This window comes from Elephas maximus, chromosome 6 (assembly GCF_024166365.1).
Source record: "Elephas maximus indicus isolate mEleMax1 chromosome 6, mEleMax1 primary haplotype, whole genome shotgun sequence".
Lineage (NCBI taxonomy): Eukaryota > Metazoa > Chordata > Mammalia > Proboscidea > Elephantidae > Elephas > Elephas maximus.
Window position 1 is genome coordinate 15,137,711 of NC_064824.1, and position 16,372 is coordinate 15,154,082.

General features: G+C 43.9%; 1 protein-coding gene across 1 annotated transcript in view; it reads left to right on the top strand.

The window, feature by feature from the left end:
- The window catches only part of MYO7B (myosin VIIB), a 115,527-nt gene that overhangs the window by 36,631 nt on the left and 62,524 nt on the right, over window positions 1–16,372 (top strand). The window contains exons 14-15 of the mRNA XM_049887940.1: window positions 3,613–3,770; window positions 5,801–5,935. Of these exons, the coding sequence (XP_049743897.1) occupies window positions 3,613–3,770; window positions 5,801–5,935 (293 nt within the window). The remainder of the gene's footprint in view (window positions 1–3,612; window positions 3,771–5,800; window positions 5,936–16,372) is intronic.

The window sequence follows — 16,372 nt, forward strand, 5'->3', positions numbered from 1 at the left end:
TGTGGAGGTAGGATTTACAACACATAGGAAAATCACCTCAGATGACAAAATGGTGGACAACCACACAATACTGGGAATTATGGCCTAGTTGACACACGTTTTTGGGGAACATAGTTCAGTCCATAACATTACTCATTTATATATCTTCCTTGGAGAAATATCCATTGAAATCTTTTGCCCATGTTTTGAGTTATTTGTCTTTTTAGTATTGAATTATAGGAGTTCTTTATATATTCTGGATACTAGTCCCTTATCAGATATATGATTTGCAAATATTTTCTCCCATTCTGTGAGTTGTCTTTTCACTTTCTTAATAGTGACCTTTGAAGCACAACAGTTTTTAATTTTGATGAAGTCCAATTTACCTATTTTGTCTTTTGTTGCTTGTACTTTTGATGTCGTTACTAAGAACCCACTGCCATGATCATCCAAGGCCATGAAGATTTACCCCTATGTTTTCTTCTAAGTTTTGTCATTTGGGTCTTATATTTAGGTCTTTGATCCATTTTGAGTTATAGGGGTCAGGCATAATTTTGATTGGAAAAGTATGGCCTGGGATTGTCAACCTATTGGTGTGATTAGAAAAATGAGAAAGTGGGGTGGCCAGTGTGTGGTTGTGGCAGGGAATGCCAGTCCCTGTGGCTCATGTGGAGACATAAGGATGGGCTCTGTCTGTTTAACTGGAGACAAGAAATCGAAGTCTATGCACACTTTTCAGTTGGGGAAACAAAGCAGTAGGAAGGCCTGGCATTTTTCTGTAGAAGAAGTGAGGTAATTGCAGGTCAGGTGATCGTCTCTGCTGGGCAAATGAGGAGTTGAGCAGCTCCTTCACAGCCCCCACCCCTGACAGATGACGGCTTTGGAGGCTTTGGAGAGGCTAGAGCCTCAGTCAACCCTGGGATTCCCAGACATGGAGAAGATACCAAGCCCATCCCCTAGCCTGTATGCGTAATTCAAAATGAAATTTTATTTTTTGAAGTGAGACGAACTTAAATGTATGCTGGAATTAAGGTAGCTTCTTTCTGGATTTTCTGATTGTAAAATTCTGGAAATGATCATTGATTTTAAAATGATTTTGTTTTTGGTACCCTGCTGTCTTCACTTCTTAGGGATACTTTGACAAAATACTGTAAAATAAGTGGCTTATAAGGATGAAAATATATTGTCTCACAGTTCTGGAGGCTAGAAGTCTGAATTCAGGAGCCAGCAGTGTTGTGCTGTCTTGGAAGGCTCTAGGAGAAAGTCCTTTCTTAACTCTCTCAGGTTTTGGTAGCCCCAGATGTTCCTTGGCTCGTAGGTGCATCCTCCTGTATCTCTCTGTAGCTCTTCTTCTCTTTTGTAAGGACACCACTCAGATTGGTCCTGACCCTTCCTACTCTAGTATGGCCTCGTGTTAACTTAGCTGGTAGCATCTTCAAAGAACGTATTTCTTTCTAAATAAGGTTGCATTCACAGGAGCCAAAGGTTACTCAAAACCAAACCCAACCCATTGCCACTGAGTTGATTCTGACTTATAGTGACCCTATAGGACAGAGTAGAACTGCCCTCAAAGGGTTTCCAGGAAGCGGCTGGTGGATTGGAACTGCCAACCTTTGGTTAGCAGCTGAGCTCTTAACCACCGAACCACCAGGGCTCCACTACCAAGGGTTAGGACTTGAATATATCTCTTTGGGGGCACAATCCAACAATCCGACCAATAACACCTGCTTTTGCTGATGAGTTAAGCTCCACTTACTCTGCCTATTAGGTGATCAATCCTAGGGGTTCCTCAACCCTCCCCTCTCTCTCCCTAAAAGCATTTCAGGTGCCCCTCTGCACCAGGGTAGGCAGGCTCTGCCTAAGCCTGAGAGAGGCTCAAGGTTTCACCCACCCCCTCCAGAGGGCAATTTCCCCTGCAAACAATGGGGAGAGGGGAGTGTGCTGCCCTCTTCCCAAGGTGGCCCCTGGAGCAGCCTTTCACCCTCTCAGTGCACCCCCATTCCTGTCACTCCAGCCAGGAAGGCTGCGAAGCCCCATTGGAGTACTACGTGCAACTCCCTCATCCAGATGCTCTCCCCATCACAGGCACCTGCAGGCAGAGGTGGGAGAACCAGTCTCCCCCCTCTATTCCCACCCTTGACTCGACCGCCCCAGAGCCCACACAGGCCACCTAGGTGTGTGCAGAACACTCCACTGAAAGGTACCAGTGGCCGTTGAGTCCACCCTGACCCATGGCAATGCCCCCATGTGTGTCAGAGCAGAACTGTGCTCCACAGGGGTTTTAAGGGCTGGTTTTTGGAAGTAGATCTCCAGGGCTTCCTTCCAAGGCACCTCTGGGTGGACTTAAACCTCCAACCTTTTGGCTAGCAGCCGAGCATGTTAACCATTTGCATCACCCAGAGTCTTTTCAGAGAGAGCTAAGTTGTGTTGAATTTCTTCCTCTTTCCCTTCAGGCTCTTGGGAAGAGGAAAGTAGCACAACACCCTCCTTGGCTCCAAAGGGGGCCTTAAAGTGGCCTTTTCTGCTTGGATTGGCCCAGTCCTCAGCCAGGGGCCACCTGGAGGAGACCACACAGAGTCCCCAGAGACCTGCAGGGCACAGGGTAAGGCCGGAGGGCCATGCTCTCTGTCCGGTCTGGAGACAGTGCCAGGCACCAGGTTTTCGGAGCAGAGCAAGCAAGGTTGCAGAAGAAGGAGACAGGGCTTCTTTATGCTCTCTTCCCCCTTCTCTTCTCAGCTGTCACACTGCCATAAAACTTAGATTGCTTCTTGAATGAACACATCACCTGCTGTCTCGACCGTCGATTCCTGAGTGTATCTGGCAGTGACAGGGATGGTTGGGGTTGAGCACATGTCAGGGATGGACTCATCCCCCTCTGTGCATCCTCTGGGCAGAGCGGCTGCAGTCCATGCAACCAGAGAATGCCCTGTCTGGTGGAGGAGGTAGACAAGGAATGAGACCATCACTGAACCAAGTGGGAAAGGCAAGCATGGGAAGGTCCTGGAGGGGGACCTACCCTTGCCTGCAGGGTCCAGGTAGCTTCCTGGGATGGGGGCACCTGAGCCTGCTCTGGAGGAACAAGTAGGGGTTGGCCTGGGTAGATGAGGGAGGAAAGGGCAGGGGACCAGCTGGGGTGGAGGCCTGGAGGTGTGGGGAAGCAGAGATCTTCTGGGAGGTGGTTTGGAGTGGGGGGAATGCAGGCATGGGGCCTGGAGGAGGGGGGAGTGCAGGAAATGAAGGTGTTGACTGAGACAGTGAGAATTGCAGAGAGCACATTAAGCAGGGAGGTGTGGCACCAGGGGTGTCAGAAGGTTCCCCTGGCGGTGGCCTGGAGAGTGGCTGGAGGTGGAGGATGTTCAGTGGCTATCACAGGAACGATAGCAGCTTGGTCAAGGGAGGTTGCAGTGGCCTGGAGAGTTGCGATGGATTTAGGGACATGAAGATGGCAGAGCCGACAAGGTGTGCTACTGGGTGGAGGTGGTGGATGAGGTGATTGGTGGATGTGGCCCCAGTGGTGGGGTTAGGAGAGGACAGGAGGCTGGCTTCCTGTGGACCCACTGCATGTGATGTTCCGGGAGCCCAGTGGCTGGGTGATGGCTGAGGTGGCGGGGGCGGGGCTTTGCTTTCCCCCAGGCTTTCTGGAGAAGAATCGAGATGTGCTGAGCACAGATATTCTCGCCCTGGTTTACTCCTCCAACAACAAGTTCCTGAAAGAGATCTTCAAGCTGGAGGCTACAGAGACCAAGCTGGGCCGTGGGACCATCAACCGGGCCAGCGGCCAGCTCTTCAAGGTGAGTGCCTTCCTGCTGCCTCCTGGGTCTCTCACCCCTGGAGCCACGGGGTCAGACAGGTGTACCCAAGGAGTATTCGTTCCCCAGGTCAGGGTAAGAGTGGAGAGGACAGGTGTTGCTGTTACTACATGGGCAGCTGCAAGGGCGCAGGGACAGGAATGTGGCTGCTTAAGTGTGTGGTGTGTCTTGTGAAGGTGTGTTTTCTTTCACGATTTTTTTGGTTTCTCTATTGGCGTGTGTGTGAGGCTGTATGTGTGTATGTGGTGTAAGTGTGGATGAGGGTGTGTGTCAGGGCATGAGTATATGCATGTGTGAGCATGAATGTGCACATAAGTGTGGATGAAGATGTGTGACAGTGAGTGTGTGTAAGTGTGTGTGTGAGTGTGTGTTGTGAGGGTGGACTAGAAGGCTGCTGGCCAGGGAGGTGGGAAGCACAGAGCCCATGGTGCTCCTCAGGAAAGCCTAGGGTTCCCTGCCATTCCACTATGCCTTACCAGTGACTGTACTGCAAAGCCAGTGAATCACCTGATGAGAAGCCCCTGAGCCCTGGGCGGGGAGAAGGACCTGGCAAAGCAGCTCAGGAGCTGTGATGCAGGCGAGGACCTCCCCTCTGTACGAAGCCGTCAGCACTTGCCACAACTGCATCTCTCCCCTCCCCACCTCTGTGGGAGGGCCAGGGGCCTCCATGTCCATGGCTCAGATTCACAGAAACAGAGCAGGACTCAGGGAGGCAACAAGGGGCTGTGGGCTGGATAGGAAGGATTTATATTTAGTGCCAAGACGAGCAGGTTAGACGCTGCATCCTGGGGGCCAGGTGAGCTCACACGTGTGTGGCCTGATGACTTGTCAAGTCCCTTCAGGGTGTCAGAGCAGGTCCCTGGAGAGGTTCACAGACCATGAGTTCACAGAGGATAGTGGAGACAGAAGTTCTGGGTCAAATGAGTTTTACACAGGACAAGTGAAGTCTTACTACTTCAGACATCTCAGGCCATGAAAGTGTAAGCTCATGGGGAATCTCAAGAGATCATCTTTGACAGATTAAAGCCAGCGATTGTAAATGCACCATTCTTACACCACATGGGAACATGCTGTCAGCTGTTACTGTGAAGTGTAGCGTGTTCTTGCACTATCATATGGGAACAGTGCTGTCGGCTGTCACTGTGAAGGGCAGCAATGGTACCCTGCCCTCAGTGGGGTTAAGACTCAAAGACCTGTGTCTCTGGGTTAATATTTCTTGGTCGTATACACGCCTGCCCGGAGCACCTTGACTTGGAAAGGCTCGGTCACAAACGTTTCTTGAGATCAGCATCACATAAAGCTCACGCTGCTCTGGGCTGAGGGCTCAGGCTTTTTTTTCAAGTCTTGTTCCCATAATTTTGATAAAGTTATTTAACAACTATATACATTTATTGGTGTTGGTGGTTGCTGCCCAGTCACTGGTGTTGGTGGTTGGCGTGGATTCATCTCTAGCTCATGGCAACCCCATGTGGCAGAGTAGAACGCCTCCCCAGGGTTTTCAAGCCGTGACTTTTTAGAAGCAGAGTGATAGGCCTACTTTCCAAGGTGCCTTTTGGTGGATTTGAACCACCAACCTTTTGGTTAGTAGTTAAGTGGTTTACCGTTTGTGCCACCCAGGGAACCCATACATTTATCAATGTGTTGTGTTTTGTCGATTCGGTTCCAACTCACAGCAACTGTACATGACAGAGCAGAACTACCCCATAGGGTTTTCTAGGCTAAAATTTTTGTGGCAGCGTATTGCCAGGTTCTAACATTCTCTTCTCTCCCCATTTTGGGGACCCCACCTCTGGACAGGATGTCTTGCCCATCTCACTCACCTCTGGGTCCCCAGTACCCAGCTCGGGGGCCGCACACAGTAGGCACTTGGGAAGCATGTGATCGGAAGATGAACAGATGAATGAGTAGTCCCCTCCCGCCCCAGGCCTGTAGGGCCTTGGCATTCACCTTCTATGGGCTGTGGGGCAGCCGTGTCCCCAGCTGCGCCACTGTGCCCATGCTTCTGCCCACAGACTGCAGAGGCCAAGAGGCCCCCCACCCTGGCAGGCCAGTTCAAGCAGTCCCTGGACCAGCTGATGAAAATCCTGACCACCTGCCAGCCCTACTTCATCCGCTGCATCAAACCCAACGAGTACAAGAAACCCCTGGTAACAAGCGGAAAGGAGGGAGGGAGGGCTGGGAACGTGGGGTGCGGAGAGGGGAGAGGGCACCAAGGGCATCTATTGGGTGATTCTGACAGCATCTGGGATTGAGGCTGTTTCCTTTAGTAGGGAGCTGTTATCTGCCCCCACGTTACAGATGAGGACACTGAGGCTTTAGAGCTGTTATCTGTCCCCACGTTACAGATGAGGACACTGAGGTTATAGAGCTGTTATCTGCCCCCACATTACAGATGAGGACACTGAGGTTGTAGAGCTGTTATCTGCCCCCATGTTACAGATGAGGACACTGAGGCTTTAGAGCTGTTATCTGCCCCCACGTTACAGATGAGGACACTGAGGTATATTGACCAGTCTAGGTCATTTACAGGTCAGTGACCTGCACGGTATTGGATTCAGCTGGACCTCAGTTCTCTCAGCCCTGCCATTCATTGCTGTGTGTTCTTGGCCAGCTGCTTCACATCTCTGAGCCTCAGTTGTCCCCTCTGTAAAGTACAAATGAGGCCTGCTTTGCCTGGTAAGCAACGGTCAGGTGTGAAGTGTGCGTGTTAATGGCATTCAGTAGGTGGCAGCAATCAGTGTTATTAGCTGAGAGGCTGAAGCTAACTCCAGGCTGCCTTTCCACCCTGCCTTTCCAGGGTGGGTGTGGTGAGGGGCAGGGAATTCCCTCGTGCCTGAGTTCAGAGGCTGCAAAAACAGGGAGCCCCAAAGCTGGGAGCCACCGTCAGCAAGAATAGAAAATGACTCAAAACCTTCTATGGAGATAAAAATAATACTTTACTAAATGAAGCATTTATTAGTATAATTTCTTATTTAATCATAACATTATACTATTGGTGGCACACTAGTTAAGCATTCGGCTGCTAACTGAAAGGAAAGGTCAGCAGTTCGAATCTACCAGCTGCTCTTTGGAAATCCTGTGGAGCAGTTCTACTTTGTCCTATAGGGTTGCTATGAGTCGGAATCGACTCAACAGCAACGGGTTTGGCTTTTGGGGTTTTTTATTACTATAGTATAATATTACTATTAAAATTATATAAAATCAAGGTTGTTCCATAAAATTCAGAATGTATCTTCCTTATAGGCATGACACTGGAGGTTAGATATTGCCCCTTGTTCCTTAACTCCTAGGAGAAATAACTGTGCTCTAGAGTGTGTTAGGAAACCCTGGTGGCATAGTGGTTAAGTGCTACTACAGGTGCTAACCCACAGGTCAGCAGTTCGAATCCACCAGGTGTTCCTTGAAAACTCTATGGGGGCAGTTCGCCTCTGTCCTATAGGGTCGCTATGAGCTGGAATCAACTCAACGGCAGTGGGTTTGGTTTTTTTTTATTTTGGTAGACTTTGTTAAAAACAATAAGACTTTGAAAATTAAAGAGATCAAGTATTTATTAAGAGCGAGAGAGAAAGAGAGACAGAGAAAGGGAGAGGTTTGCAAACGGGTAGTTGGGTCTACAGAAACTGCTGTGGTTGCTGAAAAGTGGTTTTTTTTTACTCATATGACATTTACAATCTTGTGGTAAAAGCATGTACACCTGGGGTTTTTGAAGGCTATACTGTAGTGCTTTATACAGTAGTGCAGAAGAACAAGTCACATGGGATACACAAAATCTTAGATACAGTCTTGGGAAAAAGAAACTTTTAGGTTAAACATCTACCATCTTTTACTTCGAAGTGAGTTAAGATCCTTGGAAAAACAAATGGGAAATTCTTGAGGGATTAATGAGGTTGGTTTGCAGTGGTATATTTAATGATGAGACACCCAGAAGTCTTCAAGTGTTGTCCAGGCTTCTTGGGAGTAGTTTAATTTTAACAATCCCCTCAACCTTCTCCCTTTTGCTCATGACCCTATCTAGGATTTGTGATCAATCTTATCACTGGGCCAGGCACTGTCCAGTTCTTCAGGTCTCAACATATGGGATCAACTGTCTGATAGGGCACATGTGTAGATACACATGTGGGATTGTCATGAACTCCTCGTTGCTTTTGTTCCTCTAGTAGAACAGAAACCAGTTGATGCGCCCTGGATGGCTGCTCGCAAGCTTTTAAGGTCCCAGACACCGCACAGTGAAAGGCAAAGTAGAAAATAGCCAAAAGTCTTAGGCTAATTGTTTGAAACCTCTGAAGAAACCAAGTTTCCATATCATTTAATCAAGAAAATAGGTTGCAAGGGAGGTTAGGTTTAAAATAGGCGGTATTGGCTGTGGCCCTGGCTTAGGCTTCAGCTGCAACGACATCTTGATAGACTTCAGTATGAGTGTCATTGATATATTTACAACACTGATTATCAATCATGGCATAGACATCACTTTGAAAGGCTAACATATAATTTAAAGTCAACCTACTTTGCAAAATCATTTCCTGTAAAATTTGCAATTCTCAGGAGATGGTCATTATAGCAGATTTTAACTGTTGCACTGAATCCTGTAATTCTAAATCAATTTTTTTCTCAAAGAATTTTTTCTGATGAATGACATACCAATACCAGATAAATAGGGAATAAATGTTAAAATTGAGCACCTGAATAAGGTTTTTCGGTTAAGGGCTCTGTAGCATTAAAGGCCAAAGGCTACAGACAAAATAATGCCATTTTAAACTAAAGAAAGGCTTAATATTAAAGTCTATAGAAAGAAAGTTAGTTTGATATTATAATTTAGAATACAATCTAAGTGGGGCTGTGTAACCGTTTGAATTTTAGATACTTTACCAATTTTAGTTTTATGAAGCCAGCAATTTCTCCTATAGGAAGCAATGACTTGAAGTACTATTTGATCATTCTGAATTAAAAGCAGATAGTTATCTCTAAAGGGAATAAACCTAAGTATACAGTGTTTGTATTATGAAAATAATAACTTTTTAAATGTTAATTAGACACTGACTAGTCTCTATTTCATATCCTTGAGTGGGTTTAGTTATGTCATAATCCCACTGATTAAGACCCCTGAATCTAAAAGAAGTATTGTTCCAAAAGGGGAAGCATGGCGTCCGCTTGAATGAATATATTGTATGGTAATGGGTAATGGTCTTTTTTTTTTTTTTTTTTCCTAATGTCAAAGGAACAATTACAAAGAAATTCTAGTTTGGGAACTAAGTGAAGTCTTAGCATACACCTGGAATTAGTCTGATCTGTTTGCTTACCCAAATAGTAAGTTAAAGTAAAAGAAAAAAAAGTATTTAGTTGTGAAGTAAAATAAGTGATACACACAATAGGAAAAACAGCAAAAATAAAATATTTCTATATTATCTAGTTTTAGTTACTCCCAATGTTAAATCACCCTGAAGATGTCAAGTCCAAGGGTCTGATGGGGCCTTTTAAGTTGAGAAATATGGACCTAGAGTTCAATTCTTTGAGGCTTAACTGCATGGCATGGTGAGGAGAACTTGGTATGGTCCTTTTCAACAAGACAAAGATGTGTTTGCAAAAGTACCTCTTTTAGTAACCCAGTCTCTCAATTCCAATTTATGGGCTGAACATCTGTTGGAAGAAGGTTCAGCAAGGGTGTCTTGAATCTATAAAAGATACTTTTTTGCTTATGTCATTAGGCATTGACAATATTGAATCATATCATGATTTTAATAGTGGGATTTCAGGAGACTGAGAGAGTGATGACATAGGCCTTCTGTCCCACCCTTACGCATGTTCTCAATTATTTTTGGAACCACACCTTTACTGTATCAAGTGCCGTTTTTACTTTTCCTATCCCCTCTTTATTATTGCAGCTATGACTATGTTGTCACTCAGTTATTTTGGCGGCACCATTTTCAGAGCATTTTAGACAGGAGGGCCTTTAAGGTCTCTTTAAGGCACCTTAGCAAAAGCAGTACTGAAGGGCTTTCTATTTTTTTTCTTTCACAGTTTTAACTCTTGTTTTGTGCTGGGTATTATAGGGTGTTTTTAGCTCTTAGTGGTGGCTAGGGGACTGCTCCTTTACCTCTTGAATTCCTTAATTTTGGTAACCAAAACCATATCTCTTTGTGGCTTGGTCCCACTTCTTTTTTCCCTTTGGACTTTCGGGTGAGGAATCCCATTGCCTGGTTTCCGTCTGTCTGGGTGTCTCAGTAGGAATGGCTGACACCACCGTGCTGTTTCTATTGTAAAGTGACACTTTGCAGTGGAGCTTCTTCATTGCCGTACCAGGAGCCAACAACAAAGGCGGGAGGAAGGTTACCGAGGAGGCCCTAGCACACGAAAGTCTCCAGTGCCCTCCATGACAGAACAGTACCAACAACATCAGGTGCAGTGGCAGGGCCATAAAGCCAGGCGTCTATGGCCTTCACCTAGAATGCCATGATGGCTTTATCCACAGTTTGGGACACAGTCACATTTCTTATGTCTGCAAGAATCAGAACCAAGAGTGTCTGTAAAACTCTCTCATTAAAAAAAAAAAGCATCAGTCAGTTTGAGGAGACTCCTGTGGAGTCTACTCATATCTGTCCTTTAGATCTCATTTAATAGTTTTATTTTTAGCAAAATCTAGTCTAGAAGTAGCCTGGACTGGATGATGCTCCCTGCATAGCAGCTCCAGATTCCCCTTGGCATCATCTCTGTGACCTCTGAAACACCACGGTAGGTATGGGACCCTGAGAGCAGCCTTTGTTTCAACCGCCTCACCAGTTATCTTTGCCAGCACAGAGGTTACCGTCATCCCATTTATCCCCATCTGGCTGGAGGGAAGCCAGTACTATTGTCTGTTTATCGTTCTAAGGAGAGCCTCCATCATCCTGGAATGAGTACAGCGGCTAGCCCTTGCATTTCTATCATGCCACAGTGTCTTTCTGTTGACCCTGCTGGCTGGTTATGTTTTCTCCTCTAAGCATAGGGGTCTTTCTGGTGAACAACTGTACAAGTAAAAAAGCTTACAAGGAACACATCTAAAGCAGTGCTCAGAGGTCAATTTATATCAATAAATACACACAAACAAAAAGAAGAAAGGTCTAAAATCAAAGAATTTTCCCTACAACTCGAACAAATAGAAAGAGAGCAACAAAAGAAGCCTTCAGGCACAAGAAGAAAGCAAATAATAAAAATCAGAGCAGAATTAAATGAAATAGAGAACAGAAAAACAATTGAAAGCGTTAACAAGACCAAAAGCTCATTCTCTGAAAAAATTAACAAAATTGATAAACCACTGGACAACCTGACAACAGAAAAACAGGAGAGGAAACAAATAACCCAAATAAGAAATGAGATGGGCAATATCACAACAGACCCGGGTGAAGTTAAAAGAATCATTGGATTACTAAAAAAAATTGTACTCTAACAAATTTGAAAACCTAGAAGAAATGGATAAATTTCTAGAAACACACTGCTTACCTAAACTAACACAAACAGAGGTAGAACAACTAAATAAACCTATAACAAAAGAAGAGATTGAAAAGGTAATGAAAAAACTCCCCCCCCCCCAAAAAAAAGCCCTGGCCCTGATGGTTTCATTGCAGAGTACTACCAAACTTTCAGAGAAGAGTTAGCACCACTACTACTCATTGTATTTCAGAGCGTAGAAAAGGATGGAATACTCCCAAACTCCATCTATGATACCAAAACCAGGTAAAGACACCAAAAGAAGAAAATTACAGACCTATATCCCTCATGAACTTTGATGCAAAAATCCTCAACAAAATTCTAGCCAATAGAATTCAACTACATATCAAAAAAAAAAAAAAATCATTCACTATGACCAAGTGGGATTCATACCAGGTATGCAAGGTATGCAAGGATGGTTCATCATCAGAAGACAATTAATGTAATCCATCACATCATTAAAAAAAGACAAGATTCACATGATTTTATCAATGGATGCAGAAAAGGCATTTGACAAAGTTCAACAGCCATTCAAGATAAAAACTCTCAGCAAAATAGGAATAGAAGGAAAATTCCTCAACATAATAAAGGGCATTTATACAAAGCCAACAGCCAACATCATCCTAAATGGAGATAGTCTGAAAGCGTTCCCCATGAGATCAGGAACCAGACACGGATACACCTTTATCACCACTCTTATTCAACATCATGCTGGAGGTCCTACCCAGATCAATTAGGCTAGATAAAGAAATAAAGGGCATCCAGATTCGTAAGGAAGAAGTAAAAGTATCTCTATTTGCAGATGACATGATCTTATACCCACAAAACCCTAAAGAATCCTCAAGAAAATTACTGAAACTAATAGAAGAGTTCAGCAGAGGATCAGGTTACAAGATAAACATCCAAAAATCAGTTGGATTCCTCTACACCAACAAAAAGAACATTGAGGATGAAATCACCAAATCAATACCATTTATAGTAGCCCCCAAGAAGATAAAATACTTAGGAATAAATCTTACCAGAGACATAAAAGACCTATACAAAGGAAACTACAAGACACTACTCTCAGAAACCAAAAGAGACCTACATAAGTGGAAAAACATACCTTGCTAATGGATAGTAAACTTAACGTAGTAAAAATGTCTATTTTACCAAAAGCCGTCTATAAATACAATGCAATTCCGATCCAAATTCCAACATTTTTTAATGAGATGGAGAAACAAATCACCAACTTCAGATGGAAGGGAAAGAGACTCTGGATAAGTAACGCATTACTGAAAAAGAAGAACAAAGTGAGAGGCCTCACTCTACCTGATTTTAGAACCTATTATGCCACCACAGTAGTTAAAACAGCCTGGTACTGGTACAACAACAGACACATAGACCAATGGAACAGAATTGAGAATCCAGACATAAGTCCATCCACGTATTAGCAGCTGATATTTGACAAAGTCAGTTAAATGGGGAAAAGACACTCTAACAAATGGTGCTGGCATAACTGGATATCCAACTGCAAAAAAGTGAAACAAGATCCATACCTCACACCATGCACAAAAGCTAACTCAAAATGAATCAAAGACCTAAAAATAAAATCTAAAACAATAAAGATCATGGAAGAAAAAACGGGGACAACACTAGGAGCCCTAATACATGTTATACACAGTATACAAAACACTACTAACAATGCACAAACCCCAGAAGAGAAACTAGATAACTGGGAGCTCCTAAAAATCAAACACCTATGCTCATCCAATGACTTCACCAAAAGAGTAAAAAGATTACCTGCAGATTGGGAAAAAGTTTTTAGCTATGACATTTCCAATCAGCATCTGATCTCTAAAATCTACATGATATGCAAAAACTCAATTACAAAAGACAACCCAATTAAAAAATGGGCAAAGGATATGAACAGGCACTTATAGAAGAAATTCAGGTAGCTAACAGATACATGAGGAAATGCTCACAATCATTAGCCATTAGAGAAATGCAAATCAAAACTACAATGAGATTCCATCTCACTCCAACAAGGTTGGCATTAATCCAAAAAACACAAAATAATAAATGTTGGCGAGGTTGTGGAGAGACTGGAACACTTATACACTGCTGGTGGGAATGTAAAATGGTACAACCACTTTGGAAATCGATTTGACACTTCCTTAAAAAGCTAGAAATAAAACTACCATATGAGAGGTTTCCGGGATAAAATGAAAGCTTCAAAGGTCAGCGAAGCAGGGGCTGGGGTCTGGGGAACTTGGTTTGAGGGGACTTCTAAGTCAATGGGCAAAACAATTCTATTATGAAAACACTCTGCATCCCACTTTGAATTGTGGCGCCTGGGGTCCTAAATGCCAACAAGCGGCCATCTAAAATACATTAATTGGTCTCAACCCACCGGGAGCAAAGGCAAAGGAAGAACACCAAGGTCACACGACAACTAAGAACCCAAGAGACAGAAAGGGCCACTTGAACCAGAGACCTACATTATCCTGAGACCAGAAGAACTAGTTGGTGCCCGGCCACAATCGATGTCTGCCCTCTCAGGGAACACAACAGACAACTCCTGAGGGAGCAGGAGACCAATGGGATACAGACCCCAAATTCTCAATAAAAGACCACACCTAATGGTATGATTGAGACTAGAGGAATCCCAGAGACAATGCTCCCCAGAACTTCTGATGGCACAGGACAGGAACCATCCCCGAAGACAAATCATCAGGCATGAAAAGGACTGGTCAGTGGGGGGGAGAGAGATACTGATGAAGAGTGAGCTAATTAAATCAGGTGGACACAGGAGAGTGTGTTGGCAACTCTTGACTGGAGGGGGGATGGGAAGATAGAGAGGGAAGATGGTAAAATTGGCACGAAACGAGAGACTGTAAGGGCTGACTCAATAGGGGGAGAGCAAGTGGGAGAAGGGAGTAAGATGTATGTAAACCTACATGTGACAGACTGATTGGAATGGTAAATGTTCAATTGAAGCTTAATAAAAATTTAAAAAAAAAACAAAAAACTACCATATGAACCAGCAATCCCACTCATTGGAATATATCCTAGAGACATACGAGCCTTTAAACGAACAGATATATGCACACGCATGTTCATTGCAGCACTGTTTACAATAGCAAAAAGATAGAAGCAACCAATATGCCCATCAACAGATGAATGGATAAATAAATTATGGTATATTCATGCACTGGAATACACATCAATAAAGAACAATGATGAATCCATGAAACATTTCATAACATGGAGGAATCTGGAAGGCATTATGCTGAGTGAAATTAATCAGTTGCAAAAGGACAAATATTGTATGAGACCACTATTATAAGAATCAAGAAATAGTTTAAACAGAGAAGAAAATAGTCTTTGATGGTTACAAGAGTGAGGAGGGAGGGAGGGAGAGGGGTATTCACTAATTAGGTAGTAGACAAGAACTATTTTAGGTGAAGGGAAAGACAGCACACAATACAGGAGAGGTCAGCACAACTGGACTAAACCAAAAGCAAAAAAAGTTTCCTGAATAAACTGAATGCTTTGAAGGCCAGCATAGCAGGGGTGAGGGTTTGGGGACCATGGTTTCAGGCGACATCTAAGTCAATTGGCATAATAAAATCTGTTAAGAAAACATTCTGCATCCCACTTTCAAGTGTGGCATCTGGGGTCTTAAATGCTAGCACTTGGCCATCTAAGATGCATCAACTGCTCTCAACCCACCTGGAGCAAAGGAGAATGAAGAACACCAAAGATACAAGGTAATTATGAGCCCAGGAGACAGAAAGGACCACATAAAACAGAGACTACATCAGCCTGAGACCAGAAGAACTAGGCAGTGCCCGGCTACAACCAATGACTGCCCTGACAGGGAACACAACAGAGAACCCCTGAGGGAGCAGGAGAGCAATGGAACGCAGACCTCAAATTCTCTTAAAAAGACCAGACTTAATGGTGTGACTGAGACTAGAAGGACCCCGGAGGTCATGGACCCCAGACCTGTTAGCCCAAGACAGGAACCATTCCGAAAGGAGAAAGCATTATCTGTTTTTTTCCTGATTTTTGGTGTCTGTCAAGGGTTACAGAGATCACGCCACCTGTGTACTGGTATTCACAAGCCCAGGAAATGCAGGTCTTTTCACATCCAAACTCCCTGAGGGACCAGATACTGGGCTGAAGGCTGTGGGGACTATGGTCTGAGGGAACATCTAGCTTAATTGGCATAATATAGTTTATAAAGAAAGTGTTCTACATCCTACTTTGGTGAGTAGCATGTGGGGTCTTAAAAGCTTTTGAGCAGCCATCTAAGATACTCCATTGGTCTCACCCCTTTGGGAGCAAAGGAGAATGAAAAAAACCAAAGACACAGGGAAAGATTAGTCCAAAGGACTAATGGACCACAACTACCACAGCCTCCATCAGACTGAGTCCAGCACAACTAGATGGTGCCCGGCTACCTCCACCGACTGCTCACACAAAAAAAAGAAAGACCAGGGTTACTGGTCTGACAGAGACAGGAGAAGCCCTAAGAATATGGTCACCAAATACGCTTTTAATTCAGTACTGAAATCACTCCTGAAGTTCACCCTTCGGCCAAAGATTAGACTGGCCCATAAAGCAAAACAAGACTAAATGGGCACACCAGCTCAGGGACAAAGACAAGAAAGCAGGAGGGGACAGGAAAGCTGGTAATGGGGGACCCAAAGTCAAGAAGGAGAGAGTGTTGATCTATTGTGGGGTTGGCAACCAGTGTCACAAAACAATATGTGTATTAATTCTTTAATGAGAAGCTAGTTTGCTCTGTAAACCTTCATCTAAAGTACAAAAAAAAAAAAAAAAAAATGTGTATTGAATACCAAAAAAAGAAATACAAGTCTTTTCATGTCCTCGTTGAACTTTAATTTTGGCATAGCGAAACATTTTGTTTTAAGATAAAACTAATTTTTCTTTTAAAAATTTGTGAATTTGCCTTTTCTTTTGCCTTTTAGATAATGCTAACATTTTTAATAAAAATTTTAAAGATGTTTTCTTTTAGTTTAAAATATCTTCTATCAGTTTTGCAATTGTAGTCACTGTCTTTAATAATTTAGGGTAACTTTGGCCACAATTGGCGCCTATTTATTTTTATATTT